General features: G+C 37.4%; 2 protein-coding genes across 2 annotated transcripts in view; one reads left to right on the top strand and one right to left on the bottom strand.

The window, feature by feature from the left end:
* Window positions 1-12377, top strand: part of LOC141298286 (voltage-dependent T-type calcium channel subunit alpha-1G-like) — a 75814-nt gene extending 63437 nt beyond the window's left edge. The window contains exons 18-21 of the mRNA XM_073828794.1: window positions 2047-2169; window positions 5872-6061; window positions 6150-6319; window positions 10776-12377. Of these exons, the coding sequence (XP_073684895.1) occupies window positions 2047-2169; window positions 5872-6061; window positions 6150-6319; window positions 10776-11636 (1344 nt within the window). The 3' untranslated portion in view covers window positions 11637-12377. The remainder of the gene's footprint in view (window positions 1-2046; window positions 2170-5871; window positions 6062-6149; window positions 6320-10775) is intronic.
* Window positions 1-21338, bottom strand: part of LOC141297454 (voltage-dependent T-type calcium channel subunit alpha-1G-like) — a 225544-nt gene that overhangs the window by 133442 nt on the left and 70764 nt on the right. The gene's annotated exons all lie outside the window — the stretch shown is intronic.

Genomic DNA, 21338 nt, shown 5'->3' with positions numbered 1-21338 from the left:
CATTTTGATTACAAGTTGTATAACCAGAGTTTTTCTACAAATACCATTTACTACAAATACCAAGTGTAGCAAAACCTTTGTTAATTTGTAGTTACCATAGTTTAACTTTAGTAACAATGTTTCTCGTTTTTTAGTGAAAACATGGTTTATTTTTGTAAGGGTTGTATTGTTGTTAGCCTTATAGCTCCCTCTAAACGTGTTATAAAACAATGTGAATATTTGTCTGCTAAGTCCTACTCTTTACAAGTTATGCCATTTTGTTAATTTTTCAGCAAACGGACTGCTATTGATAATATTTGCGAGCAGTTTAATGCTTAACTAAGTAAACAAAACTACAATAGTCTATTTACAGATGTATCTGACCTGTAAATGAAGTACTGAACAGGACAGTTTAGACTCTCTGCTCCACCTGGGCTCTCCATTCTCGAGTCTTGCATTCTTTTGGCGGACGCGCGGATGGGCGGAGCGTGCGCATGGCGAATTGCGTTGTCAGTCAAGACGAACCGGATTACGATTTATAAGAGTATTATTACTGAATGGCGAATTTGGAAATAATCACTTTAGTACATTCAGCAGGCAACAGAAACAACAACAACAATATATATATGAAAATAAAATATGAAAAAAAAAAAAATGGCAGCGGGCCAAATTGGCTGCCAGGCCACCGGGAATTGTCCCGGTTCTCCCGATGGCCAGTCCGCCCCTGCTGACTCTGGAGGTTGTTTCCATCAGGGCTGAGCAAATTTCTGAATTGAAGCATTGATTCTCTTTCAGTTCATGAGTGTGAATTTGAATTGCATTAAACATCCCTTACAGGAAGTTGAATTGGAATGACAGGAAGAATTATAGTATTTCATTTTTAAAAAAATCAAATTATCTGGTCTGTAAACTTTTAAACAAAGCTTTGTCAAGCCACAGTTTTTCTTGACAAACTGTTCTTTCCAAGTTATGTGAATTTCTTTGAATTTTAATTCTACTTCCTTATGTTAAAGGGTTAGTTCACCCAAAAATGAAAATTAGCCCATTATTTACTCACCCTCCAGGATGCTATGTGTATATGACTTTCTTCTTTCAGATGAATCCAATCGAGTTATATTAAAAATTATCCTGGCATTTCCAAGAATTTAGAATTGCATAGGTGGGAGTTTCTGTTCATTAGTCCAAAAGAAGTCCAATAAAGTGCATCCATCCATAATAAAAAGTGCCTCACATGGCTCCAGGGTGGTGAATAAAGGTTTCCTGTAGCAAATCGATGCATTTTTGTAAGAAAAATATCCATATTTAAAACGTAATAATCACTTTAATCTAGCTTGTGCCAGCTCGCACAAACCAATGTTTGTTTACAGGAGCAAAGGAAGTAAAGTTTCCTTACTTGAGCAAAGAAAAAAACAGTCTCCTCTTTTTTTTACAAATTCTCGTTTTCTACATCTGATTCTTGACCGTTGTTTTGTTTTGATCTCTTCACGGTGCATTCGCGTTCATCACTTCTGAGCGGCGCAGTTGGCGCAAACTAGAGAAAAGTGATTATTGTGTTTTAAATATGGATATTTTTCTTACAAAAAAGCATCGATTCACTACAGGAGGCCTTATTTACCCCCCTGAGCCATGTGAGGAACTTTTTATTATGGATGGATGCACTTTTATTAGACATTTTTTGGACTGATGAAGAGAAACACCCACCCATGCAATTCTAAAGCTTGGAAATGCCAGGATAATTTTTTATATATCTCTGATTCGTCTGAAAGAAGGAAGTCATATACACCTAGAATGCCTGGAGGATGAGTAAATAATGGGCTAATTTTTGGGTGAACTAACCCTTTAAGATTCAAATTGCAATTCTTCTGTTTGGAAATTAAAACCCCTTCTTGATCAAAATCCAAATGGCACACAACTCTGAACTGTTATCTTTCGCAAGAATGAACTAACTTCATCACGTTTAGGTGTGTTGATTGACTTGCACTAACCTGTGTGATAGTCTGTGCGTGTCTTCTAACTATGCATGTGCTGGTTGCCCGTCTCACTCTTGGCTCGTCTCTTCTTCTTTAGATTCCTCTAGCCGAGATGGAGGCTCTGTCTCTGGCGTCGGAGAAATCCTGGTCCTTAGCTCTGACGGATGACTCTGTCCCAGATGATTTTAACCCCCTCTTACTAACCAATCAGGAGTGCAATGTATTTAACAGTAGAGCAACGTTCATTTTCCACTCCTGCCTCTCTGCCTTACACTGCTTCCAAAGACATTTTCCCTCTCCTCCCTGCTTCAGTATTTGACCCTTATTACTTTAGCCCTAGGTCTTTTGGCCCTATAATAGATTCCAGTTTTAGCTAAATGTTCTTCAGAGGGGCACCTTGAAGGTCCCCTTGGTTTCTTGGTACCTGATGTTGAAGAAAGCATCAAATTGTAATGACACTACTAACCTAACTACTAAATTTTGCAGTAGCTGCTTTCGAATAAATGCAGGTTTTCCAGTGTTAAAAAGTTTTTCTGAAAAGCACCAGCTGAAAAAATCCTATGATAGAATATTAAGTCAATAATTTCTACTTATTTACACTGCAGTTCAAACATGTTTTTGTTTTGAAAGAAGTGGCTTGTGCTCACCAAGACTTTATTGTTTTAGATTAAAAATACAAAAGATGTCTTTTCTATTCTGATATATTTTAAAATGTTATTTATTTCCTGTGATGGCAAAGCTGAATTTTCATCAGTTATTACTTCAATCTTCAGTGTCACATAATTATTCAGAAATAATTGTAATATGCTGATTGCTAAAGTTACATTTTTTATTATGTTAAAAACTTTTTACTTTTTCAGGATTATTTGATGAATAGTATAAAAGTTTATTGAGTTTATGTGTTCTAAAGTCAGAAGTGCGAGAGATTTTTTTCTCACAATTGTGAGTTTGTATGCTACAATTCTGAATTTTTTCTCAGAATTGTGAGAAAAAGTGAGTTATAAAGTTCAGTTCTAAGGTAAAAAAAAAAAAGATTGATATTTTCTCAGAATTTTGAGTTTATGTGTTCTAAAGTCAGAATTGGGAGAGATAAACTGGCAATTCTGAAATTGTGAAATATAAACTCACAAATTCTGACTTTTTTTTCTCAGAATTGCATGATATAAACTCTCAGCAGCGAGTTATGAAGTCAGAATTGTGGCATATAAACTTAGTCATACTTTTTTGTCAGAATTGTTAGTTTCCTGCAATTCTGACTTTTTTTTCTCACAATTGTGAGTTTGTATGCTGCAATTCTGACTTTTTTCTCAGAATTGTGAGGAAAAAGTGAGTTATAAAGTCCAGTTCTGAGGTGAAAAACATTTTCTCAGAATTGTGAGTTTATGTGTTCTAAAGTCAGAATTGAGAGCGATAAACTGGCAATTTTGAGAAAAAGTTTGAGTCACAATTGTGAGATATAAACTCGCAATTCTGACTTTTTTCTCTCAGATATGATGATATAAACTCTCAGCTGCGAGTTATAAAGTCAGAATTGCAGCATATAAAGAATATAATATAAAGATATAAAGAAATTAATCTCTCGCAATTCAGATTTTTTTTCCCTCAGAATTGTGAGATATAAGCTCACAATTGAGTTATAAAGTCCTGATATTTTCTCAGAATTGTGAGTTTGTGCTCTAAAGTCAGAATTGCAAAGATAAACTGGATATTCTGATGAAAAAAGTCACAATTGTGACTTTTCTCAGAAATTGCAAGTTCACATCTTTTTCTCAGAATTGTGTGATACAAACTCACAATTGCGAGTTATTAAGTCAGGCAGATTTTTTGTCAAAACTGTGTTTATGTCTCGGAATTCTGACTCGCAATTGTGAGTTTGTATCATGCAATTCTGAGAAAAAGATGTGAACTTTTGCTTTTGATCAACTAAATGCATCCTTGCTGAATAAAAGTAATGTCTTTACAAAAAACTAACTGAACTTTTGAATGTTAGTGTACATATAAATAGGTATTTCATTTATAATATAATATAATTGCTCCTCCTAAACAGCTTCAATTTGTGTAGAATGCCACAAATGACCAACCAGAATCAACTATTTCAGAAAGTTAGCAACTTCCTTGCAGTAGCTTGTAGTTTACCCCTACTACTACTACTTACAGAACAGCCTGACTGTAGTTTAGCTACATTAGCTACATTACATATTAAGTGCGTATCTTGTATATTTGCAAACTAGATTCCAAGCTTCACTAACACAGTGACAGTTTGTTTTCTGACCATGTGTAGTCTGATGAATTTGTAAAAGTAGAGCATCTTCTTTATAGTGACTTTATGCAGAGCTAAGAGGCGAGTGCGTTTGGAAGCTTTGGGGGTTTCTAACCGTCTGCTCCTCTCTTTCTCTTTCGCTCTTTCCCTCTCTCTCTTTACATTTCGCACCAGCCTGGTGTTTGTATGGTCCAGTCCAGTCAAGTAGAATAGTATTACCTACCGCCTGTCAACCTGCTCCTCTCCTGTCTGGGTTCTGCAGCTATGTCCCTGTTCTTCCTCCCACACATCTAAAGGCCATTTCTAAAACTCTTCTCCATCTAGTCTCTTCATACTTTTTAGATGTTCCTGTTTGCATCCTCAATTTATCTGTCTTCATATCTACCTGTCTGTTATTTTATCTTTTGTGTATTAAAAGTGAAGTTTCTCCCTAGTACCATGCTTCTTGAAAGAACATAGGAGTGTGGTATGGGGTCGGCTTCTGCTGTCTGCCAGCTACAGTAGTACAGGCTCTGGGCGCAGCTTCTGAAGGGAGGAGGCTGATGGTTTCTGTCACTTCGCAATTGAAATCATATTCATTGTCTCAGAACTATGCCCATAGATCCATTAATAATTTATACATAGCATTTCTCAGATGAGTAGCCTGTTCTAATTTTTCTGTGGTATTTATGTGGATGAAAAATGTTCACTGAGATGTGCATAACTATATCCATAAGTCCATAAAGCTGGATACAAAAATGCCACCATAAATTGAAATGGGTGTGTAAATGTTACCCACAAAGAACGATAATAAACAATAAAGTGGAAAGGGAGTAAATCTACTCAAAACACATTTAATCACATAATGATGAGAATATAACAGACAAATATTAACAAAACTGAAACCTGTGAGTAAGAATATGTGGGCTTGCATGAGTTATTTCAAGGAAAATTTCACCAAAAATGTTGAAAATGTCATTATTATTTATTACCACCATAATTGTTTACAAAGTCATTTCAAACCTGTATTACTTAAAATTTTCCATGACAATTATAAATTCTAATAAGTGTTACTTCAAAAAAAGGACACACAAACACCAAAAATGTATCAAATATGGTTCATAAGACTCATTTAAAGGGATAGTTCATCCAAAAATGTAAATGAATTCATTATTCATTAGTTACTCAAAAATTACAGTTGAGCCACTGATGTCACATGGACTATTTTATCAATGTTCTAAGCTCTCAGATTTCATCAAAAAATTGTGTTCTGAAGATGAACGAAGGTTTTACAGGTTTGTAACGATGTGACAAAAACTAATTTTTGGGTGAACTATCCCTTTAACAGATTAGCAAACCAAAATTTTAAAACTGAGTCAGTGTGTTTGATTCAATCTGATTCATGAATTATTCAGTCTTGTGTACTGGATGAGGAAATTCACTCAAAAAAATAATTGACATATTCATACAAGCAATAAGCATTTGCATTCATACTTGATCAGTCTCCTCCCTATGTCTAGTGCGCAGTGATGTTTGCCTTTCATTGTATGCTAACCAGTCCAGCCTCTATGTATTAGGTACAATGTGTGTGCGTGTGCGTCCATGTGTTCATAAGGGCCCCTGATGCTTCAAACACAAGTACCAGCTCTCACCTTGACTTGCATCTCTTTTAATGCCCATTAGACCACAGCTCCAGCAGATCCCCCAGATCCTCCGCAGCCAGATGAGCCAACGGATGAACACTTACTGTACGTGAAGAAGACCTCAGTGGGCCGCACGCATTCCCTTCCCAATGACAGCTACATGTTCCAGCCGCTGCAGCCCAACTCAACCCACAGCACCCACACAACCTCACCTCACCTCGCTCAGACAGGTAGAGCACTGCATTCCGCACTATATTTTGGAATTTGTGTGTACAAGAAGTCAATAGTTGTGTAATGTGAAATGTCTCCTCACACAAGGGTCTACAGGCTCTATTCAGTCTCAAACAGAAGAACCCACACAGCACTTAACTGTGCCCACAGATTTGTTCAGACCGATCAGTCCTCATAGCTTATCAGACTCAGAGAGCATCCCACGAATCCCCCCACCTCGACGGGCACACACTCTCTCACGAACCCTACGCAGACAGGTGAGTTCAAGTTCAGTCTTCTTAGTATTTTCACTGCTTTTTTTTTAATGTGTTCTGCTTACAGAGTCTGTTCTGTTAACTAATGTTGATGCGCTCTGGGTTTGTTGATTGCCAATAGTAGCTCTGTTCCAAAACCTAGTGAGCTGCCTCAAGAAATGAAGTACTTGTATACAGTTCAAAAGTTGACATCTTGCAGAATCTGCAAAAATCTACCAAATCAAGAGGGATCATACAAAATGCATGTTTTTTTTTTTGTTTTTTTGTTTTTTTAGTACTGACCTGAAAAAGGTATTTCACATAAAAGATGTTTACATATAGCCCACAAAAGAAAATAATCGTTGAATTTATAAAAATTACTGTGTTCAAAAGTTTACATACAATTGATTCTTAATACTGTGTTGTTACCTGAATGATCCACAGGCTTTTTTTGTGATAGTTTGTCTTAACCAGGTAAACTACACGCTGTTTTTCAGAAAAATCCTTCAGGTCCCACAAATTCTTTGGTTTTTCAGCATTTTTTGTGTATTTGAGCCCTTTCCAACAATGACTGTATGATTTTGAGATCCATCTTTTCACACCGAGAACAACTGAGGGACTCATATGCAACTATTACAAAAGGTTCAAACGCTCACTGATGCTTTAGAAGGAAACACAATGCTTTAAGAGCTAGGGAGTGAAACCTTTTTGAATTTGAAGATCAGAGTAAATTTAACTTATTTTATCTTCTGGGTAACATGTAAGTATCTTCTGTAGCTAATAAAGGGCAGTACTAAATGAAAAACAAAAGATATTTAGGCAAAATAAGAAAAATGTACACGTTTATTCTGTTCAAAAGTTTACACCCTTGGCTCTTAATGCATTGAATTTCCTTCTGAAGCATCAGTGGGTGTTTGAACCTTCTGTAATAGTTGAATATGAGTCCCTCAGTTGTCCTCACTGTAAAAAGATGGATCTTAAAATCTTACAGTCATTGTTGGAAAGGGTTCAAATACACAAAAATGCTGAAAAACCACAGGATTTGTGAGACTTGAAGGATTTTTCTGAAGAACAGCAGGCAATTTAAGTGTTCAGGACAAACAAGAGACTCATGAAAAACTATCACTACACAAAAAAAACATCATTCAGGTGGATCATTCAGGTAACAGCACAGTATTAAGAATCAAGTGTATGTAAACTTTTGAACAGGGTCATTTTCAAAATGAAACTATTATTTTCTTTTGTGGACTATATGTAAACATCTTTTAAGTGAAATATCTTATTCAGGTCAGTACTAAATAAAAAATAACATGCTTTTTGTATGATCCCTCTTATTTTGGTAAAATAATGAACATTTTGCAAATTCTGCAAGGTGTTTTTAAACTTTTGATCTTAACTGTGGTTTAATACACAACTGTTCAAAAGTTTGGAGTCAGTAAGATTTTTATATTGTTTTTGACAGTCTTTTGGCTGTCCGCCATTTTCTCCTCACTCGAGCAGCTGTAGCAGCAACAATGTCTTGTAAGCAATGCAGGTGTTTTATAGTTGGATGTAAAAGTGAATATAAGAGTAGGGCTGCACGATTAATCACTGACAAGCTACGCCAAATCACGCTCAAAATCGCATTCGATTATGAGCGCGATTTGGCGTAGCTTGTCAGTGATTTACGCCTCTGTGTATTAATTGCCACTCCAGCTGAACGCACATGATGGAGATTTACTACTAATCAAAGTACCGGCTTCATTGACTAAACGCGCCTCACAACATTGTGCGATTAATCGTGCAGCCCTACATAAGAGTCTTAATTTTCTGCCAACATTAGAGCCTCTGAGGACGCAGTGGATTAGTCTTAATTTTAATGATAACGTGCCACCAAATACACAAAAAATAGAAGAGAGCGGTGGAGTAAGTAGTAGCTCATTATCATTTAAAGAGCCATGCACCGAAACGGGTCACTCTTGGAATAACCTCAGTATCAGAAGCAGCATATGACTCTTTAAAATGTTTCCTCCGACAGCTCACTTATGCTTTGTAACAGAGCAGTGTTCTCTCTGCTTGTCTCCTCTCATTACACATAATATTCCTTGTCTATGGATTGTGATTGGAGACTTATGGGAATGTGACTGGTATGAAGTCTGACACCTCTGCACTGTTGATCTCTCCCTCTGGCTAGTATATTTCTTCTCTAAATCCTTCCTGCATTCTCTCCTTTTTTCTGCTGCTTTTTGGCCTGCGTACCCTCTAATGTGACTTACTCCGAGCAGCTCAGCATGGTACAACCCAAGCCTGACCCCGAGCTGCTCCTGAGGCACAGATACTCCTGTTTCTGAGAGAGCTGGAATGGGCTGCTTGGTTCAGCTGGCCTCCAGTGCCACAGATCCTTGATCTCCGTCCCCAACTCTGTCCCTCTTTCTCCTACCACACCCCTTAAATCCCGTTCCTCCAGCCCAACGCATTTCACCATGGCTACTGTAAAGGCCAAAACTGCAGGGTAAAGATCAAGGGGAATAAAATTAGTCAGCTGACTTCTCATACGCCAAAATGAGTTACATTATATATGAAAACAGTCCAAAAAAATATGCATTCAAACAGTATTACTTTAGCTTTTTGTTTTTAACATTAACTTACCAAATTGCATGTCTGTAACAAATTCAACTAACAACAATAATACATTTGTATTAAATTAATTATATATTTTTTGCTGTCCTAGACATGCCATTTTAGTCATTCGACATGCAAATATAAAAACATGTCCTGCCACTAGAGGGCAGCATAGTTTCAATCATACAAGTTGCAACATCGAACAGGGGACGCTTATGACTCAGCCTCTTACTCAATGTCAGCTAACTTTCCAAATTTGACATGGTTTCCTCCTGATCTTTAGCCCCTCCCAAAACACCCACCCACCTCTCTCCTACTGGGCTGGTTTCTCTCTCGGACTCCCTTGATTAAAAGACAGTTTTAGGTAGAATTCTGAGAGAAGGAGACCCCAGAAAGAGACGTGGGTCTTGTGGCCTGTCGCAGTAGCCCAGTGGCTCAGAGTGCAGTCTGCCAAACAGTGCCTGTAGTTTTGCCCTAGGGTAAATGTTTCTCTGCCCTAGTTAAAACAGTACATCTATTACAAACTTTTCTCTGAAAGTGCAATTGATATTGTAAGTTTTCACCTATGTGACTTCACCCACAGCAGTAGCAAGTACAGTGCTGCTACTCAGGCATTGTGTCAGCTTAGTTCAAGTTAAAGAGGAGACATAAAGAAGATATAGAGCAAAAGGAAGACAAATATTTATTTGCTAATTTCTCCAGTACACTTTCTGATTTTTGTGAAAATGCACACAGTATATATTTCCTATCAGCAAAGGCAAAAACAAGGCCCGGGGCGGTTCTAGGGTCAGGGGGTTTTCAGTGCTTTGCCCAAACCTCTGTGAGTACATCTGAGTCATCGTTTGATAAAATATTAGTGTATTATAAACTTTAAAGTAGGTGTTGAAATGTTACATCTGGAAGGTATCATTTTTATAAAGTAAATATTTATATATTACTAGTAAATGAAAAAGGTCTAATTTCTTTGCATGACAGTAGTTCCATGTATCCCTTCAAGCTTTTCGTGGTTGCGTACAGGTTTTTAAGGGAAAAATAGTTGTTTACCAAAGTTTGCGAAGTTCGTGGCCTTGGCCATGGTCTTCATAAAAGTTTGCCAAGAGCCGCAAGTGGTCAGGCTCGAGCACAAAGGTATATTCTGTTCTCTCTGTAAAATATTATGTGCGTATTGCATCTGGATGGAGTGCAACCGCTCTGACCAAAAAGTCAATAGATCCTCTATTTTCCTCTTTCATGTCTGATTTATATAGTGGATTACTAGAGACCTGACATTAAAACTCAAAGTAATAAAAAAGAAAATTGGGGGTATAAGCCCTGGAAGCCCATCCCTAGGACCGTCCATGAGACTGAAAGGACAAAGAATGTTTTCAACTAGTGGTTAACTGGTTGTTGAATTAAGAATGTTACTTCAGAATGTCTAACTGCTATTAAGCAAGTTTTGTAGCACAATTTAAGCACTATTTTTGTGGGTTAAAGGTTTAATGTGTGGTCGGGATGTTTTGGTACGTTTTCTGGCGAGTTAGCTGCGTTTGATACTGTACTTTCAAGTTTGATACAAACGTTTCAAAAAAAGAAGAACATTAACATTAGATTCTAAATGTTGGCTACCTCTGATTGGGGCTACGAATGCATTCAAAACAGATGCCCTGAGGCAGTCTTTCTATTTTTCTAATTTCACCTCCAATATTTTTAAGCAGAGAGCTTGTGGAGTGCAATGCTAATGGTGAACTCCACTCTAACTCCACGGCTCCCCTCCCCTTCCACTAGCTTCTACACCCCTAACATCTCATACTAACCAGTCTCCCTCTCACCTGTTCATGTCCTAATCCCTAATGTTACCCCTTACCTTCCCCTCACCTCCTCCCGTCCCTGCTCTCTTTAGGTGGCAGTGAGTGTTGACTCTCAGGAGACTCTATACACAGAGGGAGGGGAAAGTGAGGGTTCCCTGGGGCTTAGGGAACTGTTGGACCCCCCTATCAACCTTCCACCTCAGCAGCAGCAGCACCAGCCTTCCCTCTTTCTGGTCCCTGCCACTCCAGGCGCCTCCCCAAAACCATCGCGACCTAGCGTCCACACGCAGCACAACCCCTGCGACCAGTACAACGTGTTTTCCAGGCCTTCCCGCTCGCCGCCCCTCGCATCACTGGCCACAAGGAAGCAGGAGGAAACGGACTCGGTGGATCAGGAGGTATCCCGAATTATCCGGGCAGGGCTTGCAGGGAGGAGCGACGACGGGATCGGAGAAGGGACAGGAGAACAAGGTGCAAGACGTCAGCTTAAGAAGTACCACAGTGTGGACACTCAGGGCCAGCGAGCTCTGCTGTTACCACGGCCCTTGTCCTGGCTTGACGACCCACGTCGGCACTCCATCGAGGTGTGCTCATCCGTGGAAAGCAGTCCCCAGCGCAGTTCGATCTCCTCGGGCTTCGTCTCACGAGCCGACAGCCTCCAGCAGCAGTCCTCGCCACGAGCCCGCAAGAAAAAGATGAGTCCGCCGTGCATCTCCGTGGATCCGCCCGAGGGTTCGGAGCTTCCGGGAGGCTTGCACCCTGCTCTAGGAATGGTGCCACCCCCGTTGCCTAGTCGGGACACTTGCCTGAGGAGGCGCGCTCCCTCCAGTGACTCCAAGGACTCATTTGATTTGGGTGGAGGAGGAGATGCGCTGCCTCAAGAGGGCAACCCAAACTCCAAGCTATTGACTCTGCCTAGCTTCTCGTTTGAGAAAACAAGCTCTGAGCACTGAACACTTGACTTACACATTCACACACACACATACACACACACACACACACACTCGCGCACACGACACACGATGCACTCTGTGTATCCGTGATGGTGATAGTAATAGTAATAATATCTTAGAGAGTAATAATGCTAAATGCAACAATGGTGAATACTCCATGATCATGAGGAATAGTAACTATACCTTGTATTTTTATCTCTACTGCCAAAAGAACACAAAAGGATGTTGTGCTGAGGATTAAACAAGCTAATAACAGGACTCTCTCTCCTCAAAAAACCTCATGACCTCCTCATGGAGGTGAGCGCAGAGCCCGGGGGAGGGCGTCCCCTTCTGGCTGTTGTGAAGACTTCACAGCACTGTATTGTTGAACTCCCTAAAGGGCACTGATGAAGGTACAAAGCAATATGAACGTTTTAGAGACACTATTTTCTTAAATTATTGGGCCATAGTGTTTGTAAAGGATGTAGAATTTCTTTTTTCGATTTCGTTATAGTTTTATTTGTGTCTTTTTGTGATTTTTCTCTTTTTCTCAATGTTTAAATTGTTTGTTGTTTGCTTTATTTTTTCACCATAGGATATTTTTAGCTTTCTTGTTTTAACAAAGACAAAAAGAAAGAAAACATTTTTCAAAGTGCCGGGATCCATGTATTTGTAGGAATAATGATATTATTATTATTAATAATAATGATGATATAATATATCTCTTTAAAATAAAGCATTAAACAGCTCTTTGATTTTTAAGCACAAGTATTAGACTGGTGTACCCTGACTTAAGAGTCTATCGAACCCATCTGCGGAACGGATTGTGTGCTTCTTTAATGGCAGTCTTTCAAACAGAAGGGAACACATGCTTACATTAATTGAAATCATGAAGCAGAAAATCACTGCAAAACACGCACAAGACACAGAAAACCAGTTAACCATTTCTGCATTTCTCAGAACCAAATTTCTGCATTGAGTGTATTAATACATTTGTATACATCAAATTCATTCTGATATGCTGATTTGCTGCTCAAGAAACATTTATTATTATCAATATGTGACCCTGGACCACAAAACCAGTCATAGGTTGTACGGGTTTATTGTAGCAATAGTCAACATTGTATTGGTCGAAAAAATTATCGATATTACTTTTATATCAAAAATTTCAGATCATGTATAAATCTCAATTTTACAAAATTGACTCTAATGACTGGTTTTGTGGTCCAGGGTCACATATTGTTAATATGTAAGAGAAACAGCTTTTATTTATCTGCTCTTGATGACCTGGAAAACCTAAATTGAAGGGATAGTTCACCCAAAAATTAGAATTCTGTCATTAATTACTCACCTTTATGTCGTACCAAATCTGTAAGACGTTTGTTCATCTTTGGAACACAAATTAAGATATTTTTGATGAAATCCAAGAGCTTTCTGACCCTGCAAAGACAGCAACAAAACTACCACATTCAAGGCCCAGAAAGGTAGTAAGAACTAATCAAAATAGTCAATGTGACATCAGTGGTTTAACCGTTATTTTATAAAGATGACTTTTTGTGCACAAAGAATTTTTGATTTTTCATTTTTGGGTAAACTATCCCTTTAAGACCTAAATTAAGAACTATGTGCAAGAACAGATTCATCCTCATGAAAGATTATCATCATCCTTGTGTTTATTTTGAAAGGTAATTTTAAAATAGAAATTTACCAAGGCCTTATAGTAGCCACCAGCTTCTCAAGTGACTATAAAAAGGGGTTATTTACATATTGTGCCACCCTAACCTTATATTTTACACTACACACGTGCTAGTTAAGGTACATTTAGTTCTTGCACTTAAGCCTCTCTCGGAATCAAAATGCATGTTGATTGAAGCTGTTGTCAAGTGCTCACTGGAGCGATTCCCTTTGCTTTTCAAGAGAGTTAATCGGCACATCTGCAGACCTTCTTTCAAACTCAGGAAAGCTTGCGTTTCACAAAGTCCAACTCTGTAATATACCCTTATTTCGCTTCAAAGTGCTGGATGCAGTCCAAATCTGTGGCTGCAGTTTGTATATAGCTTCAGTGTGTGTTTGAACCTTGTTTGTGTCATTGGACCAATTTCAGAATGATTTACTCGCTTCGCTTTAGCAATCCACATAAGCTTTCTCCAATCCCACTTGAATTATGCATGTACAAAATGCATTGTGAGTGGTATGCATCTGGATGGTGTTCATAATTATTGTAGGATGTGCAAAGCACTTAATGATGTTCTGTACAGCTCTGCACTGCACCAGACATTTGGTTACCGTATAAAGACTTTATTAGCGGTGTGTAATTCTACCTCTAGGATATCTCTAGTGCGGATCATTTTGACCAAGGTGATGCTAAAACAAAAGAATGCAAATGGAAAGTGTCATCTGTTTGCTATAATATTTAATACTTTGTTACTTCAAACATTTGGCTAACACATCAGAGTGAAACCTCTTCTTTGACACCGAAAGAAGATGATGACGTTTTCACTCAACATTTTCCATTAAACTGCAAAATCCTGGAAAACAGCTTGAGTGACCAGATGGAAAAGGAAAACATTGAAGTTATTGGTAAACATCCTCAGGAGGAAATGACAATTAACCTCCGCTGTGCTTCTATGCATGTAGATCATTTTAGCAGTTTGGCTTCTCCCTGGGTTCACAACCCTGAAATGAAGCCTGATAGCTAAAGACTTTCGATATTCAAGCTCTCCTTCCCTCCATGCAGAAGATGAGTATTGGAAAATCTATGATAACTTCATTTACTTAACACGCTGACTCAATCAATTCGACTTCCAAAACATGACGCAGTTCCCGTTGAAGACTGTGATAAGATGGCCTAGTTGAAAATTGAACATTTAGGAAAACAACACCTCGAGAGATGTTTTGAGGTGGGTTAAAAGCTCAAAGGCCTTGTTTACCAGCCAAAATGTCATCAAGGCTCTTTGGGAGGTCCTCAGTGATTGGCTGAGTTGCTGTAGCGAATGTGTGCTCATCAATGTTGTTCTGGCGCTCTGCTGAGCAAGAAGAAATCCATTCATGCCCTCTTCCAAATGTTTGATAAGTGCTTCAACACAAAAAGGTACATGAAATGATATTTAAAAGACATTTTGTGTTTTTTACTTAAAGGAGTTCCAGAACAAAAATTTACAGATAATTTACTTACCCCCTTGTCATCCAAGATGTTTGTGTCTTTCTTTCTTCAGTCGTAAATAAATTATGTTTTTTGAGGAAAACACTTCAGGATTTCTCGCCCCGAGTTTAAACTTCCAAAATGCAGTTTAAAGCAGCTTCAAATGTCGATCCCAGCTGAGGAAAAGGGTCTTATCTAGTGAGTGATTGGTTATTTTCGAAAAAAAAAATTATCATTTATATACCCTTTAACCGTAAACGCTCGTCTTGGTCTAGCTCTGCGTGAACTGTGTGTATTCCTGTTTATGACAGTTAGGGTATTCTCCTCCAACTTCAAAATTGTCCTACATAGCTGTTTTACCTTTTTTCCCTTAGACCTTCTTTGCCTGTTCACTTTGTAAACACTGGGTCGGTACCTCTGCAGGGATGTAGGATGATTTTGAAGTTGGAGGAGAAAATGAGATTGCAGCTTTTCGACATGCTCTAACTCAGTGGTTCTCAATCCTGGTCCTGGAGGACCCCTGCTCTGCACATTTTGCATGTCTCTCTTATTTAACACACCTGATTGAGATCTTCAGCTTGTTAGTTCAGTTCATGGATCTCTCTACTAATGAGCTGATGATCTCAATCAGGTGTGTTAAATAAGGGAGACATGCAAAATGTGCAGAGCAGGGGTCCCCCAGGACCAGGATTGAGAACCACTGCTCTAACTGTCATAAACAGGAATACATAGAGTTTACGCAGAGCTAGACAAAGACAAGCGTTTGTGGATAAAAAAGTATATAAACTGTAATTTTGCTAGATAAGACCCTTCTTCCTATGCTTCAAGGCCCTTTGAAGCTGCATTTAAACTGCATTTTGGAAGTTCAAACTTGGGGGCACCATACATATCCATTATATGGAGAGAAATCCTAAAATGTTTTCTTTACAACTTAAGAAAGAACGACATGAACATCTTGAACGACAAGGGGTGACTAAATCATCTGTATGAATTTTTGTTCCAGAAGTGAACTTCACCTTTAAACCAAACATGTTATCAATTGTGGAGTAGGCCTAGGAATAGAATAACACAAGATGTGCCATTTTTAATTTTCAGTGCTTCTGGGGCAAAACAGTTCACTAACTACAACGGCACGATGTTCTTTTGGACGAATACTAATGGACTGCAGCGTAAGAAGATACAACACCAAAGAGTCTGTTTCATTGTTGACATTATTTTTTGTAAGACATAAAAGCCATTTTATATGAGGTCTCAGATGTTAAGTGAGTGGGATGTTAGATAATAGAGCTTGATAACTGCTACAGCCAGATCACTTGAGTCACGCTTTCCTAAGCACATATACAAATTTTAAAAATACATTATATTTATTAAGTATTTACTTTCCTATTAGAAACATGAACAGGTCGAAAAAACTATTCTAAGAGCACATTGTGCTCCCTCCAGAAGTACACTGAAATATTTCCATGAAAACAAAGTAATCTCCTTTGGCATAGAGGTAGCCTTCATGTCATTCACTTTAAGAAATCCTTCATAATTCTGCTTTTTTCAGGTAATTTTAAACAAAAAAAGCTTTTTAAAAGAGGCCAACAGAAACACAGTCTGCACACGGAACCCCTCTACCCTGGTAAGTCATCATCTCCCGATGTAACCAGATGATTTGATGTCAAACAGCTGTCTGAAGTCATAGACGGCTATAATTATTATTATTATTATTTTTTATGATTTAAATGTTTTTGTTATCTACTGAGATTAATAGATCTGCCATTTTGTGCGACCATCGTAAAGCTTGCAAAATGTTACATAAGAATGTAAGAGGATCTTGTGTACTACTTTCTTCAGAAAGTAAAAGTCAGTAAAAATGCAGCCCAATCTATTAAGATTGTAATGTACTACAGCCCAATGTAAGGAATTTTCCATAGAGATTTTTTTTTACTTGTACTTTAAATCATGCATTGCATTGTGTAGTGTTTAAAGTACTTGTAAACTTAACAGAAAATGTACTGGTAATTTTCTAGGACATTATCTGTTTTTCTATGGATTTTTTTTTTTCTTACAGTGTACAACGTTGGCCAAAAAGAATATTAATTTCTGAAAATCATATTAACCAAGAAGCAATAACTCAATGGTAGAATTGATTTGTGGAAGATAATGTGGAAAAATGACTTCATGTTGATTGCAGTAACTTTCTTTGCCATTTTTAACTATTATTCAGTTACACATACCTTAACGCCATTTGTCTTTTCTTGCATGAGGGGTTCGGGATGCTGAGGTCTGGCCTAAACACTGAGTATGGAGGTTCTAGGGCATCTGGTTTGAGGCTGGTAAAGTCTTTATCCTGTTGAAGGCACTGTCTGTGGTTCCCTAAGCTGGCAGTTGAAGACCCTAGGGACCTGTTGGGTCTTTTAGGGCAACAGCAGTTGTTGTTGTTGGACCTGTGTATGAATTTTGATAGATTTCACTGTGATGTTGTAAGATAGCATTAAAAATACACTTCAATGCATGATGGTCACAAAAATAGTTAATCTTTCTCTCATGTTTTATATTCATTTTATCTGCCTGTCAGCGCTTTTATTCCACAGTCTCTTATTTAGTTTGTTCTCATCTCATTCATTTTCACGTGTACAGTAAATTGGAGCACAAAAATTCATAAAGATTGATTCCAGATCCCATCATTACTCTGTGGAGAGAGGTTTGCAAGAAATCAATACCATGGCCAATACCTGACATTACATGCAATGTCCGTACAAGAAGAATCAAAAATTTATTATGCTGTCAAAGAAAATCGGCAAGCATTTTTTTTTTCCTATCTGGGCAGCATTATATTACGTTAGCATGTATCCAAGGAACTAAAGAAATAAAAATTCATTTTAAAAGTAAAGGTAATACTCATGACTCATGCACCCAATATCAAAACAGTAACACTCATCAGATCAAAGTGCAGAGCAGTAAACAAAGAAAAAACATGGTGAGTTTTATGAATTTACATATTGAAGAAGCTTAAGAGCTGAATGTTATTCTATGTAGGGTCTTTTGAAAACAAAAAACATTGTATTATTACCTGGCAACAAAAGTTAAGGGGAAAAAAACTTTCTTCGACATGATCAGATTTTATATTTAAAAAGCAGAGAGAGATTGAAGAGATGATTTAAGGGAAAATATCACATCTCTGCAGAAACGTTCAGAGAAAAAAAAAACTGATATGAGATCTAGTCAGTTTGCCATGGACAGGCCTATCCTGAAATTGAATTGTTTCATGTCCTCCAGACATTACATTTTTGAATGTCTGAGTTTTTTATTCTTTTGATTTATTGAGGCATATAGTAGTCAACATTTGAAGTAGATCAAAAAAAGTTAATCAAAGTTGTCCTAAGATAAGAACGAGTATTGTTTTTATTTTAGAATTTTAGAAGATTGATGATCCACTTCAAATGTTGACTACTGTATATCATTCTAAATCCCTTTTGTTTATTGAGTGTGATTCAAGAGTGCACCAAAGGACTTGATTAATGAGATATGTTATATTTATGGAAGCCCGTTTCTGCCACTAAAAAAAAAAAGTTATTGCGACTTTTTATCTCACAATTCTGACTTTTTTCTTAAAATTGTGTGATATAAACTTAGTTGGCAGAAATGAAGTCAGAATTGCGTGATATAAACTCGCAATATAAAGAATTGTGTTTCACCGAATATTCGGCCACCGAAAATTTTCGGCCGAAAAGTGAATGAAAAACACTCACTGAAATAAGGTTTGTTTTTGAAAGTCGGTTCTTGAAATAAAGCTCTTAATTTTCATTGATGACTGCAGTGTTATTAGGGGTTAAGAAAGTCTTAATTATGATTTCAGGTTGTCTTAAATGTGGGGACAAAAGGACAAGAATTGCGATGAAACTTCAAAAGGCTATCCATTGAATAAATATGAGCTCTGCACGTTTCAAAGTCATTTGCTGCACTGCTTTGTGTACAAACATTCTGATAGCGCCTCCTGCTGGAAGAGAAACACATAGAGTTGTAAATGTGAACTGATGGATCCACAAGATAATGTGTTATAAAAAAATTAAACAAAGGCAGTACAATACATGTATATTTTAAGTAATATAATACTTGATTGGTAATAATTGTTTAAATTAATATAATTGATTTATTCTTTGAAATTTTAATATTAATTTATGCAATTGCAATGCCTTGATTTTTGTAAGTATAGCCATAAATGCAATGGTACTAATAATTGGCATAATACTTTCGGTGTTTCGGTTTTCGGCCTTGGTTTCCTCTTTTTCGGTTTTTCGGTTTCAGCCAAGAATTTTCAATTCGGTGCATCCCTAGTTTATATCTTGCAATTCTGACTTTATTTCTCAGAATGGTGAGATATATACTCTCGATTCGTTTTTTTTTTTTTTTTTTTTTTTTCTTAAATTGTGTGATATAAACTCACAACTGCAAAACTAAAGTCAGAATTGCAAGATATAAACTCTCAATTCTGACTTTTTTCTTAGAATTGCATAGAATAAACTCACAGTTGTAGATATAATTGTGTGATATGAACTCACAATTGCAAAAATAAAGTCAGAATTGCGATATATAAACTTTTTATAGACTTGTTTACTCCGAATTGCACAAAATAAACACAATTGTGAGATATAAATTCACAATTGTGAGAAATAAAGTCAGAATTGCAAGATATAAACTCACAATTCTGTCTTTTTCTCTCAGAATTGTGATAAACTCAAGTGTGAGAAAGAAAGTCAGAATTGCAAGATATAAACTCACAATTATGCTCTTAGGATTGCAAGTTTAAATTTCACAATTCTGACTTAACTCGCAATTGTGTGTTATAAAGTTAGAATTGTGAGATATATTCACGCAATTCTGAGAAAAAAACGTCTCAACTGCGAGATATAAATTCCATATATATTAGACCACTGTCATCAGGATATATTTTATTATGACATATTTGTCACTATAGCTTATGACTAAACATCATGTGCTTATACAGTATTCAACTCCTAAATCAAAACAGAATGAAGAATCTAAAGTTGGAAAAGAGATAATAGTGTCTTGTTGTGAAGCTTAAAAGCAGTTCTTTTTTTTCCCCTTCAAATGTCAGTTTCAAATCATTCTGATGGTACACTGACTTCTAATAAGTCAAACATCTTGTGTTTCTTTCCTACGTTCCCCTCCAAATGCCCATTCTAGGAGTATGTAAATTATTTTGGTGATTGTGTACAAACCCTAGGGGGCTCCAAAGTCGCAAAAGCACAAAACTACATACAATTGCTTTAAATAGTGTAACGTCACAAAGCTGTATTATAAAACAAGTGTGTGTGTGTGTGACTTGGCTTCTATAAATGCTCTTCTTGCACTAGGGAGGATGTTTTGACTTTTGAAACGTCAAGGAAATCAAGGAAAATGTAATTCCTTATGACATGACCCCCTTAAAATATTCACATGCTGTACGTCAGCACTATGCAGGAAACCATTTAAGGAGATTGCTAAATATTGAAACGCTAAAAATCTAAAGCCCCTCAAAAAAGTGCTTCACAAGCCATTAAAAACCTATAACCCTGCCATCCTGTGTTCTTAAACCTAATGGTTGAAGAAGCTAAACACAGGCTGGCTAATAGTCTGCATCTCCTGTTCCAAACAGAAGCACGATCCACCCAAGATAATCACGAGAGGAGGAATCCTGCACGTCGACCATGCGGTGACAGACACAGTATAACAGTTTTTTCGAAAACAAAATAAATCGTTCAAAGAAATGGAGCTCTCCCAAGCCAAAGTTCATGTTATTCAGCACATTTGGTCACTGCCATTAGTTTGGCTGTTTTAGAGCTCTGTTCTGTAGCTCTGCTCCAGGTTTGTGGTGAACACACTAATTTTGCATGTCTGTTTAGGTCATTGGTTCAGTCAGTACATTGTGTGTGGCATACGTTAATGCGATAGGAGGCTAGAGTTACAGCATCTGCTGATGGTATCTCCTCCACTTCCTGTTGTTAGGGTCAATGCCATGTAGTTCTTCACGTCTCTACCAGTGACCACACATATTGGGAACATCGCCAAACTTTGTAGTACTCTGCGAATGTAATAGATCGAGATGATAAGCAGAATGCCATTGTAGGAACTGCCTGTTTCCTTTTTAGGGATTACTGCAAATATTATTTTGGAGTAAGAAGGGAAATGTTAAAAGCCATAATATTTCTTGAGGCTGAAGACTTATAAATGAACAAAGCACTACAAATTTTCTTAATTAGTGTTCTGGCCATTTGAGCTTTGGAAGAATTTCTCTTAAAGTCTTTAAGAAGTTTCTTATGCTCACTAAGGCTGTTTTCATACATTTCATTTTCAAGAATACTTATACTTTTCCTATAAGTATGGGATGTTCAGATATTTTTAGTTGAAAACAAGAAAGAAAGTTTCTTCAGTATAAAAATAAAGCTTCATCACTGCAATCTGACATGACACTTCACATCCGATCTTTATGACTGATGAAGTTGAGCACACATAGTACTTTTCTCTGAATGTAGGATTTCTGTCTCGCATTGTATGATACGTGCTAAAGATAGATGGTCTAAGGCTGAGTTCCT

Source organism: Garra rufa, chromosome 22 (assembly GCF_049309525.1).
Source record: "Garra rufa chromosome 22, GarRuf1.0, whole genome shotgun sequence".
NCBI lineage: Eukaryota > Metazoa > Chordata > Actinopteri > Cypriniformes > Cyprinidae > Garra > Garra rufa.
This window is presented reverse-complemented; position numbering and strand designations above follow the sequence as displayed.